The sequence below is a fragment of the Gymnoscopelus braueri genome, assembly GCF_963280865.1.
Source record: "Gymnoscopelus braueri genome assembly, chromosome: 9".
Taxonomy (NCBI): Eukaryota; Metazoa; Chordata; class Actinopteri; order Myctophiformes; family Myctophidae; genus Gymnoscopelus; species Gymnoscopelus braueri.
The window spans coordinates 13,795,051-13,810,921 of NC_137610.1; the positions used below are offsets into that span (position 1 = coordinate 13,795,051).

Consider the following 15,871-nt stretch of genomic DNA (forward strand, 5'->3'; position numbering starts at 1 on the left):
GTGTGTGTGTGTGTGTGTGTGTGTGTGTGTGTGTGTGTGTGTGTGTGTGTGTGTGTGTGTGTGTGTGTGTGTGTGTGTGTGTGTGTGTGTGTGTGTGTGTGTGTGTGTGTGTGTGTGTGTGTGTGTGTGTGTGTGTGTGTGTGTGTTACTGCTAGCATACTGCTGCAATGGGCACCAGTGCAGTGCGACTACAGCAGGAATCTGCCTGGGTCTCTACAGATATCAAGACCCTGACTTGAAACATCCGTGTATTCGCTGGTGCACAGTGCCGTTGCTGTTCAACTGTGGAGAGAACAGCCAGTCAAAGAGAAAGCTCATCTCATTCCCACGACGTTCAGATGGAAATAGGGCAGATGATGATCCGGTCCTCCAGCATCACACTGAGCACCAGGAAGACAAGGTAGAGCAGGAACATGACACCGCCCAGCGCCTTGTTCATCTTCCACTTACAGCAGGCTATGGAGATGATGACGAAGAGGAGCATAATGAATAGTAGGACGATGGCGCAGAAGAGCCCGTTGCTGCTGACCGGCACCGGAGCCATACCGTTTATACATGAGTACATGAGCCATGGAAACGGCAGGCTATTGTTAAGAACGAGAACAACAGAGGCACAGAGTGAGGGAGGGGGGAGAGAGAAAAAGATGCAGAATTTGAATTATTTAGAATTGAATTTATGTACTTCACAATTCTACTGGATACTTATTTTTCTCTTTTCTGTTACTGTTGTTGCACCATGTAAAGCCTATTGAACTCCATGTTCTGGATGAAACGTGCTCTATGAATAACGTTTATTTTAGTAGGGTTTTTAGATTGTTGGTTGTGTATTTTTTGTGTTTCTTTTTTCAATATACAAACTGAACTCACCCTACAGTAATGTCAAATATGTTGCTGCCCACAGAGCTGGACACAGCCATGTCCCCCAGACCTTTACGCGCTACAATCACACTGGTAATGAGGTCAGGGATAGAGGTTCCTGCAGCCAGGATGGTCAGGCCCATAATCTCCTCAGAGATACCAATGGTCTCACCCACCTGGAAACATATGAAATTGTCTTCAGATTGAGAATACTAGCAGCACAAATGGTTGAAAATTACCAAATACAGTATGAGGCTTTGATTTCAGTATGCACTCACTCAATCAGTCAAGTAGACAACTTTGTTGTTGCTTTGACACAAACATGTCAGTATCAATCTTTTTGGAAGCAATTTTATGCATGCACAAAGCACTTTGAAGCCATATAAAAAACTAAACACAGCCTACTTTGCCAGCATGTACAATGAACAGAAAGCAAGTACTTTGTGAAATGCATTCCATGGATACATTTATAAGCATTGCGCATTTGTAACAGAAGAGTCAAGCCGTAATTTTCACTAATAAACACTGCAAGACCCTCCTTAACAAACCTGATGGGCCCACCACACCATGAGGTAGGAGAAGACAGCAATCCACGCAATGGAGCCCAGGAAGGTCATCGCAAAGAACTTTTTGGATGCCTGTAGGACAAAGAATACGAATGCGTCAACATGCAAAGAGAGAGACATAGAGACGCCACTGCTCACATGGTTTATTATTCTGAATCTAGTGTCTGTGACTTACAGGGTTGCGGACATCAGGGACCGTGAGCCACAGAGGGAACACTATAGGTAGCAGGAAGAGATAGATGGCTTGTTTGCGTCGTGTGTCCGGCCACTCCAAGGACAGCGGCTCATCGCTCTCATCGCTCTCTTCTTCTTCTACCTCATCCTCCTTAGCCTTGTCATCACCCTTGTCATCTTTCTTCTCCTCCTCCTCCTCCTCCTCCTCCTCCTCCTCCTCCTCCTCTTCCTCCTCCTCCTCCTCCTCCTCCTCCTCCTCCTCCTCATCATCATCATCGTTGTCCTCGTCACTGCCATCCTCTTCACCGTCTTTTGATTTCCCCGACCCGGCCTCGCCTGCAGCCTCATCTTCCTATGAGACAGGTGTTTAGAGTAATGGGTACAGAGAGAGCATGGTGGATGATAGATGAAAAATGAAGTGGCGATTAATTGCACAATACACAAATTAAACACAAGTGTTGCCTAAAGCTGAAAAAAGGCACGTTGACCCTTACATAAAGAGGTATCAATGATTCACTTCTCTGCTTGTTGTGAACCAGCAGGACATTGATAGTGAGTACCTTCTTGTCTTCTTCTTCTACTTTTTCTTCTCCTTCTTCTTCTACTTTTTCTTCTCCTTCTTCTTCTACTTTTTCTTCTCCTTCTTCGTCTTTTTCTTCTCCTTCTTCTTTTTCTTCCTCTTCCTTCTTCTCTGGTTCTGTTGCTGAGGCAGCCTCTGGGTCTTTGGTCTGTTCAGTTTTACCTGTGCAAAAAAAAAAAAAAAAAGATAAATATATATATATTTATCATGCCTGCTACTGTGTTTTACCTAGTCAGCAAGCATTTCCATAAAAATAATCCCTGGCTTATAATATTGTTTCCTAGCCTGACAGTTGTGACCTCATGAGATCAGGGGGTCATGGGCTAAGAACAACTTACACTATTTAGATAAGGGATCCCTGGGTTATCGTGACTTCATGGAAAAGTCAAAAGTAGGTCTTGAGCAAAACCAGCAGAGCTCCACAGGCTTATAAGACCAATGTAACATGTGTGTCCAAGAGATTGGTCAAAATGTTCTGCAACCAATTCCAATTAACCCCCAGGTCTCATTTACAGATCACATGGTGAAATCACTGCTCTGCCATGTACGAAATCTGGGACAATGTATTGTGAAAAGCGCTATTCAGAGGACAATAGCCCAGACTGGCAACAGGGCCTTACTATACAGTAAAATCCTCAGCAGTAATCTAACTCTGAGAGTGTATTTTTTACAGTCAGTGTTAAATTAACACTGAGGATTTTATTGTGTACTATTACATCTGGTAGTGTCCAGTATAATAATTTTCAATACTTTTCAATAAAAATAATATCCATACTCTATATCAATATACTACATAAAATGTTCTCTTCAGACTGAAGAAGCCTGTTTGTTTGTTTTGTGCAAACATACTTACATTGACAAAAAATACCCCAACAACACAGCAGCCACTGAGGTCATACACATTAGACAGTAACCATCACATGCATCGATTTTACCTTCAGATTTGGATTCAGTCTTGTTCCCTGGATTCCCACTGGCCACATTGTTTGTTTCTGACTGTTCCTTTACTTCCTTAGGTTTACCTACAGAATAAACAAAACAAACGGACATCAAACACATCAAAACCCATCTCTACCTTGTCTCTATCTTATTTACCTCTCTACCTTATCTTTCTAAGTCACCCTTTTCCTGAGACCCGATGACTGATTATTTCAATTTGACCTTGACCTTCATTGTGACCAAAATGACCCAACACAATGTACACAATAACTAACAAAAAGAAAGGAAAAGAAAAAGCAACAGACAAAATCCCACACAAAAACCCATCCCACTTAAGTGCATTTAGAATGTAGAGTGTAATGGGAAAATGAGGCACTGTAATCTCAAACATCTCAGAGAGGTTAGAAGCAACCATATCCCAGAATCTGGCCACTGGAAGCATTCCCAGAACATTAAAGGGACCACACCATGAATTTCATTTTTTTTTTGGGGGGGGGGGTATTTTTTGGGCTCCCCAGTGTCTCTTGTACCCCAAAAAATATTTTTATTTAACATTCAGTCATTCATTCTCATTTCAGATATTTTCAGAATGGGCGTGTCTGAACAGGCCATTTCAGAATGGCAAGGCAAGTGACATCACTTGCCTTGCCATTGCATTGATGATGGCCAGACAGAATTGCTCAGTAGCCCCCCCCTGCCCAAAAGGACGTTTTGGTATTGCGGCTGAAAAAGCTTGGAATGACAGACAGTCAGATTGTGAGAAAAAATATCTGGATGTTTTTTAGGCTTACAACCTGTTTAAAACGTATTAGGGGGCAATATTTATATATAATATATTTTTTTTTAATTCATGGTGTGGCCCCTTTAAGTAACGAGGTAACACAGGGTGCAAATAGGGCCATCAATCATTTCCATTAGCATAGTTTTCTGGATGTGTGTGTACAATGATAATGAATGTTCTGGTGATCAGGAAAGGATTTCTGGAGGCCAGCAATATGCTGGACCCAGACCTGTGGAAAGAGAGAGATATGACACTCACTGCGATGTGATCACGTGGTTCAAGTATCCTCTGTGCTTCATCAACACCCATGATGAGGATTCAATGTTTGGACTGATACAGTAGTGTCTGGAATTATTGGTTGCCCGATGGCAAGTGTTACTTCTGCATACTTCTTGTTCTTGTTGTTGTTCTTGTTGTCTACAACGAAGTCTATGGAAGTGTCATAATTCTCTCTCAATCCAGGTCCAGAATATCATCCCTCCATTAAGCATCTAATACCAGGGGTCTATATGCATGCTTTGAGATATAAATCAATAAGGTCTGTAGACAAGGCAATGTGTGCCTCTAGTGGTGTGCAGACATTTATGAAGTGGGTGTATTGTGAGATAATTTTGCCATGGAACACCACTATTGTTTGGAGCCGATCTTAACTGTAAATAAAAGAAAAGGGAGCAATGTGGTCAATCACATTCTGTACATACAGTAGATCCTGGAACGCAAGTACTCGTCTCCATTTATATCCCTCAAATATGTGAATACCTTACTCTTTCCAATGAGAGAACTGAATAGCATGGCCACAACTGTTATGCATTGTTAAATATTCAGAAGCATGGTTTCCATGCAAAGGGGCAGCCACACAGATCTTTTTCTCCTCCTCAAGGCAGGCTTATCCCCTACGTACATTACTGTTTGTCCTTTGTCTTGAACCATTGTCACAAACCATCTGTCAATCACCTGCATTATCCCCAATTTCTATGGATGGAACACATAATCATATTTCACAGACAAAATGTTGACAATATAGATAGTATGTTGACAATGCCATGCAATGTATCCCACAAATATTATGTATTTTCAATGAATATAGTAAACTATCTGGGTTTAAAATAAACCGTCAGAAAAAAAACTTGTTACCCTGAACCAGGTGATTATTAATGCACCCATTCCTTATTTTATTCCGGTCGTTAAAAATGTTACATATAGAGCACCGAAGTCTGATGTCACTGCCGCTAGAGGACGCTGTTCCGCTGGTTCGTGGCTTTATTTTTTGTGTTGAAATCCCCATTGGGGAATCTTAGGTCGCCTCATATAAGAACTGTGTTCCAAAAATAAACACACCACCCTGGCATTTCTGTCAGGGGAGTGGCTCTGCGTCGTTTATGATATTCATTCGTATTTGATACAGCCTGTTTTCATGGGAAATGTAGTCTTTGGGTCGTTTGACTCGTTTGTAGCATTTATTGTGTTACTCTTTGGGTAAATGTGTACATTTCCACCTTCAGTCAATGCTTCATATCCATGAGTAAAATCGCCGGGGTGGTGTGTTTATTTTTGGAACACAGTTCTTATATGAGGCAATCTAAGATTCCCCAATGGGGATTTCAACACAAAAAAATAAAGCCACAAACCAGCGGAACAGCGCCCTCTAGCGGCAGTGACGTCAGGACTTCAGTGCTCTATAGAAATGTTCGCTTCCATTCAAATAGTTAAACATAACTTTGGTAATACATGTGACAAAATATATATTTTGTAATTGGTAGATTGTTCTTGCTGCCAAATTCTCTCCAAAGCCGAGTTTCAATAATTGAGATGAATATTATACCCAGAGTTAATTTATTTAGTTCAGTGCTACCAAATCCAGTACTGGAGTAAGCTTCATCAGTTGTAACAAATGGAGAGGTGCATGCAAAGCCTAAAGCTCTCTACAATGCATAGGAAGAGACAGGCTGGTGCTTTGTCTGCACATTTTAAACACTATTACTGGGCCTTTAAGCTTACACCGTTATTGACTTGGCTTCAGCCTGATGCAATGGGGCATGGCAGGCTGTGGAAGATAGTCTAGTCTGTCCTTATTGCCTTCAAGATCTTCTGTATTCTAATATGCCCATTACTCACTGTCATTGTAAGTCTGGTCACATTGTTTTGCAAATTCACAGGAAAACTGTGTGGCTGCTGGCTGGCCCTTGCATGCTCCCGTCCAGGACAGGCTTCACACGCGTCTGCTCAGGAGACTTGCCTCAGATCTGAAGCCATTTGATCTGGCGTTATCGGAACCTATTGGGACCACATGCCCTTGCTGACATCAACCCCAGGCAGGGCCACACCATCCACATGAAAGGCATGTGCTCTAACCACTACACTAGGGCTCCACAGCCCACAATAATCATTAATGAAAGACTGTTGATTGGTGGCCGTCCTATTCAGTTCTCCCATCTCTCATATATCGGGGGTATTTATGGAGACGAGAGGTTGTGTTCCCTCCGGGATCTATGTATGGAATTTGATTTACCATGTTCCTCCTTTTTATTTGATTTACAGTTAATATCACCTCTAAAGGTGCAAAATGATCACGCACCACACCCACTTCATACAATTCTGCACACTACTAGAGACATACGTGTCTTGGTTTCCAGACTCTACTGGTTTATCTCAAAGCACGTTATACATAGACCAATGGTTCAAGAGAAAGTGCAAACGGTAATGGACTTAGGGAACAACCTTGCATTGAACTTTTCGAAAAGACAAAAGGAAGGAGGAGGAAAGGAAATCTAACATCTCTCATGAATGAACCCTTCTTAATTGCAAAACTGTATCGTATCTACAAGCACAGACCGAACAAGGGCCGAAAGGCAAGCTCAGGTGGAATTCCGTCTAGGACTGGATTTTCCTCGCTGCTTTCAACATTTCGTGTAGAGTAATAGGTTGTTTACCAATTCACTATCAGAAAGATGCTCCATATATATATTATCCAAATAACTTTTATAAGCTGACTTATCAAAGCCACACTTCGAGCTGTACGGTTACGTATAAAAAGCGGCAAAGGTTGAGTTCACACTCTTGGATCGGTTATCACAGTACCATCTTTAGATATGACACCAAAAAATTGGAAAAAGGTACATTGGTCAGAAGCCTCATAGCCAGCAAATGATTAGGTCTAGCGGAGTCGAAGTAATACGTCTAAAATTCTTAACACTGCCTACTCGAACCATGTCGTAAAAAAGCGCAGAGAGCAGCATACTTCTGCATCTAGTTTGCCTGCACGTTCCTTATCGTGTGTGGTGTTGCTTCTAACACTGCCTCCCACAGAATCCTTTCAGAAAATGAACCCCTATTGAACTCCAGAAATTCACTGAATTTAATTTATGCTTAATCACAAAGCAGCGAGGAGTTAAAATGCCATCTAGGAGCTGTAGCAGCTGCAGCCATCAAAGTTACATACAGTCAATGGGTTTGGGATCAAACCATGTAACTGGTAATGTTTTCTGAACATTTTGAAATAGATCTTTAGACGCAAAGAGAAAATCTATGACTGAAAAGTTCTGTGTCACCGAGAAAAAAATCTTTTACTGAAGGGTTCATTAAGTGCGAGATGCCAATCATACCTGTGTCGGCTGCCGAAGCAGGGCGTTGGTCACTACTACTAACTCCCAGAACCAGACGAAGGCCTGTGAGATCCAAAAGAGTTTCGGTTATTAGGTCATAGAAACCAGCATCAAAATTACTAGGAGCATAGGCAGAAATCAATGCAATGTTCTTCCCATCTGACTGAATCCGCCCAAGAATCAATGAAATCAAACTACCGTAAATCATGTCATTGGCTCTCATAGGAGCAGACAAAAATGAAATAGGGTGATTACACTTATTTACTAAGTGACCAGCATCTTTCGGGAGTATCTGTGATTTCTGGACCATGGCAAAATCAACCTTTTTCTCATGAACAAATGCCATAACATTTTAGAAAATGTATGCAGGATATTAAGACCCCTGGCATTGACAGAAATGCAGTTGAGATCAGTCATGTGTTGAATAATGGACATATTTGGAGCTTAGTCACCTCAACAAGGAGGATATGGCAGCCTGGATCCCTAAAATAGCACTCCCCAAAACAAAAACATCTAAACCATGAAGAAATCATAGACTGTAGAAAACTAGAACAAATGACATAAGTCATATCATGGTGACTGAGATATCAAACTCATTGTGGGACTGCCACAGTGTGTTTTTAAACAAACTATTCATTTTAACCAATAAATGGATCACGTAGTTGTTCAACATTGATTCATTCATTCAACATTGATTCATTGATGACACATTTCACGTCTCCCGGCGGTTCCTCTAGCAGTGGCCAGGCAGAGCCCGGCGGAGCGGACACAGCGAACGCTGCGAACACACACAGGTATACAGCCTCTTTGTTTTCGCAGTGTCCACTCCGCCGGATCTCACCACCAGGAGACCCGGCGGAGTGGAGGCTGTATATGCAATATTAATCAATACTGAACAACAAGGTGATCTATTTATCGGCTAAAATGAATAGTTTGTTTAGAAACAAGCTGTCCCAGCACCGGCCAGCGAAAGCCGCATGCGTCCGCTCTGAGGAGCGCTGTGGCCGGCTGAACTTCAACCATTCGAACCAATCATCAAAAAGTCACCAAAATGGTCTCGCGAAACGCCCATAATCCCAGAACAGTCTTGAGAAACGCCCACATTCCGTAGATGTAGATATAGGACTTGTGATGGTAGCCAAGTCAAAAATATGGACATAGTCATCCGTGACGTCACCCATTGGTTTGTGGAGTCCCATTTTGAAGCCTTGAGTAAAGCTAATTTGCCAGATCACTGTGGTAGTCTATGTCAGCAACTTCTCAATCACAATACAGCCACGCCCTAAAGCATATCCGGCTATATTGTCCATTTTACTCTAAGTGGGGCTGTATTACAAAATGAAAACATAAGCTCACAAGGAAAATGTTTACTGAGGTAATAAATCATAAGTAGGGTCATTTCCCCAATGCCCATCAGTTGGATTGGTGGTTCTGGACAACCGGATCTCCATATACATAAATGGGCAAATCGGTCAGATTGGTAGTTCTGGACAACCGACTATCCGACCAGTTCGACACAGAGCACCACACTCCCTCAGGTCCTCAGCATTATGTGCGCCGAGTTTATTGTTGAACGGTGGAATGGTTCTTACATGAATGACAGATAGACGTGCACACAGACACGCAGAGATTATGCACATTTATAGTAGGATAATACATGCAGAAGTCAAGAAAATAGTTCTATGAAAACCAAAACCAGGCAGCAAATCTGGATTATGGATTATAGGGTACCTAAATGATCTTGGGTAGCCTTTGAGAAATCCTGTAGAAGCTTACTTAATGTCCCTTCCAGTGCACATCTTTGATTTCCAACCTGTGCATGCACTCTAAATCCAGGCTTCCAGGAAAGGCAGTAAAGATATGGCGTCTTCGGACTGCTCTAGTGGAAAACCATAAATCAGAGATGCACCCATCTATCCCTGTCCTCATATTCAACTAGCTTGGCAGTCAGCTTCTTAATCTCTGCCAAAGGGCACTGTTTCTCTGTGTCTTCTAGCATGTCGCCTCCGCACATCGACTTATTTCTCCTCAACAGCAAAAACAGCTCTATATGTTTCCTAAAGTTAATTCTCTGTTAATTCCTTCTGAATATCCGTAAAATGTGTTGTTTGATCCAAGATAGCTTTGAAGATGTTCAAGAATAACAGCTTTAGATATCAGTTCAGCTACAGAGTTATTCGAATAATCAAGGGTTTTGCCTGGCCTACGCATTAGCCTTGAAGCCCTGTTGTTGAGTTGTGTAAGATAATTATCTCTTTGGGGCAGCCAACTGATTTCCACCAAGGTTGATGAAAGTCCCCAATCTCCCCATCCATTCTTTAGTTAATTTATCGACAGACGCACTTACACAGACAGGAGCCATTATAATGCCCTGCACATATTTTAAAAGTTGTCTCTCTGAATTGAAGCCATGATGTCACTGTGATTGATTTACAATAAAGTCAGTATTTATCACATAAAAAACTAGACAGGCACACAGTGGAAATAAGTCTCAAATATTACGGTTAGCAAGCAACCAGCAATTAAATTATGACAGGCATACAATATAACAATATCATGACAGCCAATGCAGCTGCTGGCCTCTGCAATGATGAGCTCATCATCACAACACAATAAGCAGAAACGGCCCTGACCAAGATCTTCAGACTAGAGTTGCCAGACTTGCGATTACATTCACGTCAAGTCAAGTCAAGTGTATTTATATAGCACATTTCATACGACAAGCGTGACTCAGTGTGCTTCAATATGCTAGTCTCCATTTAAGAACAGTTTCTAATAGACAGATCAGATGGATCTTGGAATAATAAGCATATGCAAAGGTACTATTTATTTATTTTCATTTTATCACAAAGTGACGCCATTATATACATCCTAATCTGTGTTTCTTTTAATGTGACTCTATTGTAAAAAATAGTTTGCTGTCCCCATATGACCTGTGGTCTCCATGGGCTTGCATGAATGATAGCTGTGTTGAGATAGGGAGATTTGATTGGTACAGTAGGTACTAGGGGATGCTGGCTGTGCTCCAGGTTTATAAGCTCAATCAAAATCTGATTACTGAACGAGAGTAGAGCATTGTCTTGCTGCTTGGTGGCCTGAGAGCCAAATAAACAAGGAGCTGGGGCCAGAGAAATATGCTGGGGTAGCAAGGTTACCATATCACAATAAAATGAATAGTAAAGCTGACCCCTAATAAATAAATAAATTATAAAAGCAATTCAATTGATTTTGTCCAGTATTGCATCATTATAAATATTGTCGCTGTTGGGCGGAAACCTTGTATCTACAAAACCGTTACTTTTCAGGAAATGGAAAAAAGAACCTGTGTTCCAATAGATCCAATGTAGTTATTATTTAGTCTCAAGCTCTTGTTGATACTTTTCATTGGTTAGACTCAGGGCTACTCAACTTAAGATGGCTCAGGGGCCACTCAGCAAAATACCAAAAGTCCAAGGGCCGCAAGCTAAAAATGTCGGTCCTATTTTGGATTTTTTGTAACACACTACACATTGTTATTGTTGTAAGAAAATGTACATTTTGACATCATATTCTTTTCACTGTACCTGTTTATTTTGTGTGTATGTGACATACTTGTCTGTTTTTGAAAAAAAAAAAAAAACGGTTTGACCATGACGGGCCACAGAGACGCTGCGTTGGGGCCGCATGCGGCCCGCGGGCCACGGGTTGAGTAGCACTTTATAAAACTCACAGACAGACTTAACCACTTTCACTTATACAAAATAAAAAGTAGTAAAAATTGCCAAACTACAAGCTCACAACGCATCACGATGCAACGCGTTGTGAGCTTGTAGATTGGCTATTTTTTCTACTTTTGTGTGACACTGTACGTGACTGTAGTATACAGTAACGAAGTAGGGTATTAATTTACCGAGGAACAAAAAACATGAACATTTCAAATATGGAGATATTAGGTTTCTGTCTGACATCGATGATATATAAGATGCATTTGCTGTCTAACACAACATTTCGAACTCTTCCTTTGGCATTTTTTATGTATTGAAATGGAAGCTTTGTAGCGACTGTGACTACCGCCACAGTTCATTCTGTCTAACAATCCTTTCCATATTCCCACTGTACAAATGAATCACTCCATAGACTGAGGTAGGTATTTATCTACTTAGTATCAATCTGGATTTAGTGCTACACATGGAGCATCTTGCTAATCCATGTTACTGAGAGAAGGAAGGACAGAGGCACTCAGTTTAACAACACTTCTAAAGGCATGCAAAGCATCATTTTTGGCCAGCGAATGTATCATCCATGTCACCTGTCAAGCCCTTTTAAGAAATGTAATGTACAAACTCATATGTTGGCTAGAAGAGTCTGACAATCATGTTATTACGATTTGAATTAACCCTGTGAAGAGTTCTACTTGGTAGCCTACTCTTCCATGATTTGGAGACATTGGCGCAACAGCCTCTACAGACTGTGGGCACATGTGTGGCTAGCTGTAGTTGGACTGATTTTATGTGTTTCATTTGTTTTTGTTTGTTTTGCTTATTTATCGTTGTTTATTTTGTCATTCTGTGTGTGATATGGACCTTGAGTCTGAAATAAAGATTTAATTGAATTGAATTATTCACCTCCTCCAAGAGGTTCCAGTGTGTGGGTCACGAGTTGGAAAAGGGAGTTTCTCAACGTGCTGTTGTGTAAGGAGGCTGTACTCTTCCCTCGCTGAAGGGCTGGTTTCTGGGAGAAAAAGATGGGTTCACAACAGACCGTGATATATACACCATCCTCCAACAGGCGGGTGGTCAAACTAGAAATTAGATGTGCAACAGAAGCCCTGTTTTGTTTGAGTGATGTTGCAGTACAGTATATGTCAGAAATGTAATATACAGTATCATGACATCATGAGAATAACCAGTGCATACATGTAGGTGTTTTTTATAATTATTTCTCAATTGGTTGCTATTTGTTATTTACCTTTAAATGATTGTTGTCCTCTGTAGTAGCATTGTCTTCACCTCCCCCAGTCATCTGTGTACAATACATTTCCCAATGATAACCATTCAGAAGGAAGGAAGGTTATTACTGTACTGTACTGTCATTTCAGTTAATTTTATATATTAATACATTCATTTCAGTTAAGTTTATACATGAATCTCCAAATACCATGGCGCATTGTGTTACTCGAAAAAAATAATTTCACCCACTTCTTTACACCTGTAAACCTGTGACGTGATAACAAAGGTGATTCTGATTCTTCTGATTCCAGGGCTTACATCTTCTAATGGCTTTTTATCTGTTTTACACAACAGTCAAAAATGCACTGATATTTATTGGGTTAAAGTATACTTTGGTACAAACTGACCCTACACCCATTATACCTAAACAGTACTGTATCATATGATATTATTGTGTGATCCATGACAGTGTTTACAACAGATAATAAAACCCAGCTCCAACAGAGCTAAAGAAGAAGAAAACCACAGAGCAAGCATTACTTGCCATCACAATTACTGCAGTATGTTGATACTACAGTTTGTGCAGTGCTGTAATGTCTCAAAGGATTAGGGGTTTGTTGTGGGTGATCGGCTTTGGTCCCCCAAGGCCTACACCTACAGAGTGTATCAACCACACTATTTTACATAAAAACCATAGGTGGAAGAAGAGATATCAGATTGGGGGTAAGACAACCCATTCCAGTGATATATATGTGGCACAAAATCTATTCAAATAAAAAATTGACTTTATGCATTTGGGCAACTTCAGTCTGGAACAAAAAACTAATCTGACAAAGGTTTGCTACCAACTTGGTCAATCATAATGAAGCAATATAAACAGCTAAATAGTAAATAAATTTGAATGGGTAACCGGAACGCTCGCCCCCAAAACACGCTCTCCCCCATTTGTTTCCCGGACCGCTCGCCCCCAGCGGTACTTGTATTTGTTTTACTGAGGATAAGGTTAGAAATAAGTTTAGAGTTAGGCATAGTTTTACTGAGGTTAAGTTTACGAATAAAGTTAGGTTTTGGCACCGTTTTACTGAGGTTACGTTTAGGAATAAGGTAAGGTTTTAGACATAGTTTACTATTTGCCCCGGGACGAGCGTGTTTTGGGGCGAGCGTTCTTGTATTCTTTGAATGCCTCAGAGTTTTGACAACTACTAGATAAAGCTCAGACATACCTGTTTTGGGCATTACCCAGGGCCCTTACCAGGAATTTGGGGCTCTATGAAAAGGTATCATACCAGGCCCTTTAAGACATGTACTACTGACATTAATACTGTGGCCCCCATGTAGCCTTGGGCCCCATGAATCATTGTTATTTTTCACTATACATACCGTTTCATCCTCCTCCAAAGCAATGACTTTCACAATGCTCTTGTGTTTGTAGAGCTGTTTTTTTACGGCCCGCTCTATCTGCACATTGAATTTCATGCAGATCACATAGAGGGTGTAACCCCCCAATAGCATAACGCTCTCCCACCACATGATGACATTGTCCAGGAAGAAAACGATAAGCATGATGAGGTCCAAGATGTAGAAGGACACGTCTCTGAAGAGTGGCCACCAAGTCAAATGGAGCATCTCCCGGGAAAAGATAGCACACATTCCAATCACAAACAGAATGTTGAACACTGCAGAGCCCACAATTGTGCCAATTCCTACGTTGCTGTGGGCGATGAAGGTGCCTATGAGGGAAGTGAATAGTTCTGGGGCCGAACCTCCAGCAGCCATGAAAGTGGCCCCTGCAACGTCATCGGAGATGGCCAGCTTCTCCGTGATTACTCCCAGAGCAGGAACAAAGTACTCATCGCACACAAGTGCCAGGGAAACAAACATGTAGATCATCCCAAAAATGTGGAGGGCCACCCAGCCGTTTCTGCGGTCTTCCACAGAGAAGATGTCCTGGGGGTATTCGCCCTTCATGTGTGGACCTTCTTCAGGTGAGGCAGGCATGGTTGTGGTGGGCTCAGGAGGCATTAGTGGTGGTGGCGTGGGTGTCTCCTTTGTAGGTTCAGCAGCCACGTAGATACAGTGGACAGTAGTAGTCTGATATGTTGTTAATGACAAAGGCTCATCTGTGGTGGGGGGTGTTGTCAAATTTAAAGTTTCAGTTGTGTGATGGACCACACCCATTTCTGGTGTGGTTTGGTCTGTTGGCTCCCACTCCTGAGTCGCAGTGATGGGTTCCTCAAGTGCCAGAGTCTCCACAGTAACCTCCTCCAACCCTTCTGTTGAACCCTCTCCAGAGTCCTCTCCAATCTGAGGCATCAGCCAGGGCTCTGACATCCTGGCAGTGATGCTCAGCTGGTAGAGGGTACACAGGAAAACCCCAGAGAGAAGGAACACGACCCGGCTCAGCTGTAGTCGCTTTCTCCGCGTACAATGCATTTTACCCCAAAGCAACAGTGGTATTGGCTATGGGGAATTACACTGCATAAAATGAGCAGTGCAGTGCAAAGGGTAGATCCAGCTTTCTCCCCAGAACACCATGGGGTGATAGATTTTAGGTTTGCAGACGTATGACTCATGTCATCTTTTAACTTCTACAGAGAGCCCAACCTGGGGGAAACATGAAAGGACACATTGAAAGTTAAATGACTAACCAACAGATGGTACACATTTGTTTTAATTATATTTAGGCAATTGCATTTGAGATACAACACTAACAAGGAGTGTAGGCAAACTCCACACCAACTTAAGTAGACTAGGTTTTCTTTAGACTAATGATAACATACTGTACACCTAAAATTATCATTATTATTAAATAAATAAATGAAATTAACTATGGTTTTAGCTAAAGGTTTTGCTCATTATTACATCAAAGAAAACAAATAAATAGGCCTATATTTAAAAAAAAAGAAATGTAAAACTAGAAGCACTTACGGAGCAGGCTTAGTTTTGACAGGACGATTTCTGAAAACAGGGACCCAGAATCTCCAAGAAAAGATTAAATCCACAGCTGGGTTCACTGGCACAAACTGTGGAGAGTCCAGATTGTGGGCAATGACCAGAGGGTCAAGCAGGACGCACCGCAGGACAAGAGTCTTCACAATGGATCAGCATAAAACCTAATACCTGTGAAGTCTTAAGAGGATTATGTGTGCATTGTCTCACTCTCACTTTATTATCATAAGCTCATAGGCCATTCATTTAAAATGTTTGATGGAATGAAATATTTAGTTATATCTTGTCAGTCTCTGTTTAAAGTGTTATGAAGCCAACTAGTGTTAAAATGATTTAACCACTTAAACCCCAGCATCGGTATTGTGGAGAAAGCTGTCACTGAAAATAGCAGATCTACAAGCTCACAATACAAGTGAGCTTGTAGATCTGCTATTTTCAGCGACATCTTCCCCCACCCACAATAACAGAAAACGGAAAAGACACTGCGTAAACCC

At 41.5% G+C, this 15,871-nt stretch overlaps 1 protein-coding gene across 1 annotated transcript; it reads right to left on the reverse strand.

Moving 5' to 3' along the window:
• Positions 1–334: 334 nt before the first annotated feature.
• slc24a1 (solute carrier family 24 member 1) lies at positions 335–14,861 on the reverse strand (the record flags this gene model as incomplete). Its single annotated transcript, XM_080438034.1, has 6 exons — positions 335–584; positions 868–1,034; positions 1,407–1,496; positions 1,600–1,950; positions 7,501–7,563; positions 13,809–14,861. 6 exons carry the CDS (start codon positions 14,859–14,861, stop codon positions 335–337), a joined length of 1,974 nt encoding a protein of 657 aa, XP_080294160.1.
• Positions 14,862–15,871: the final 1,010 nt, after the last annotated feature.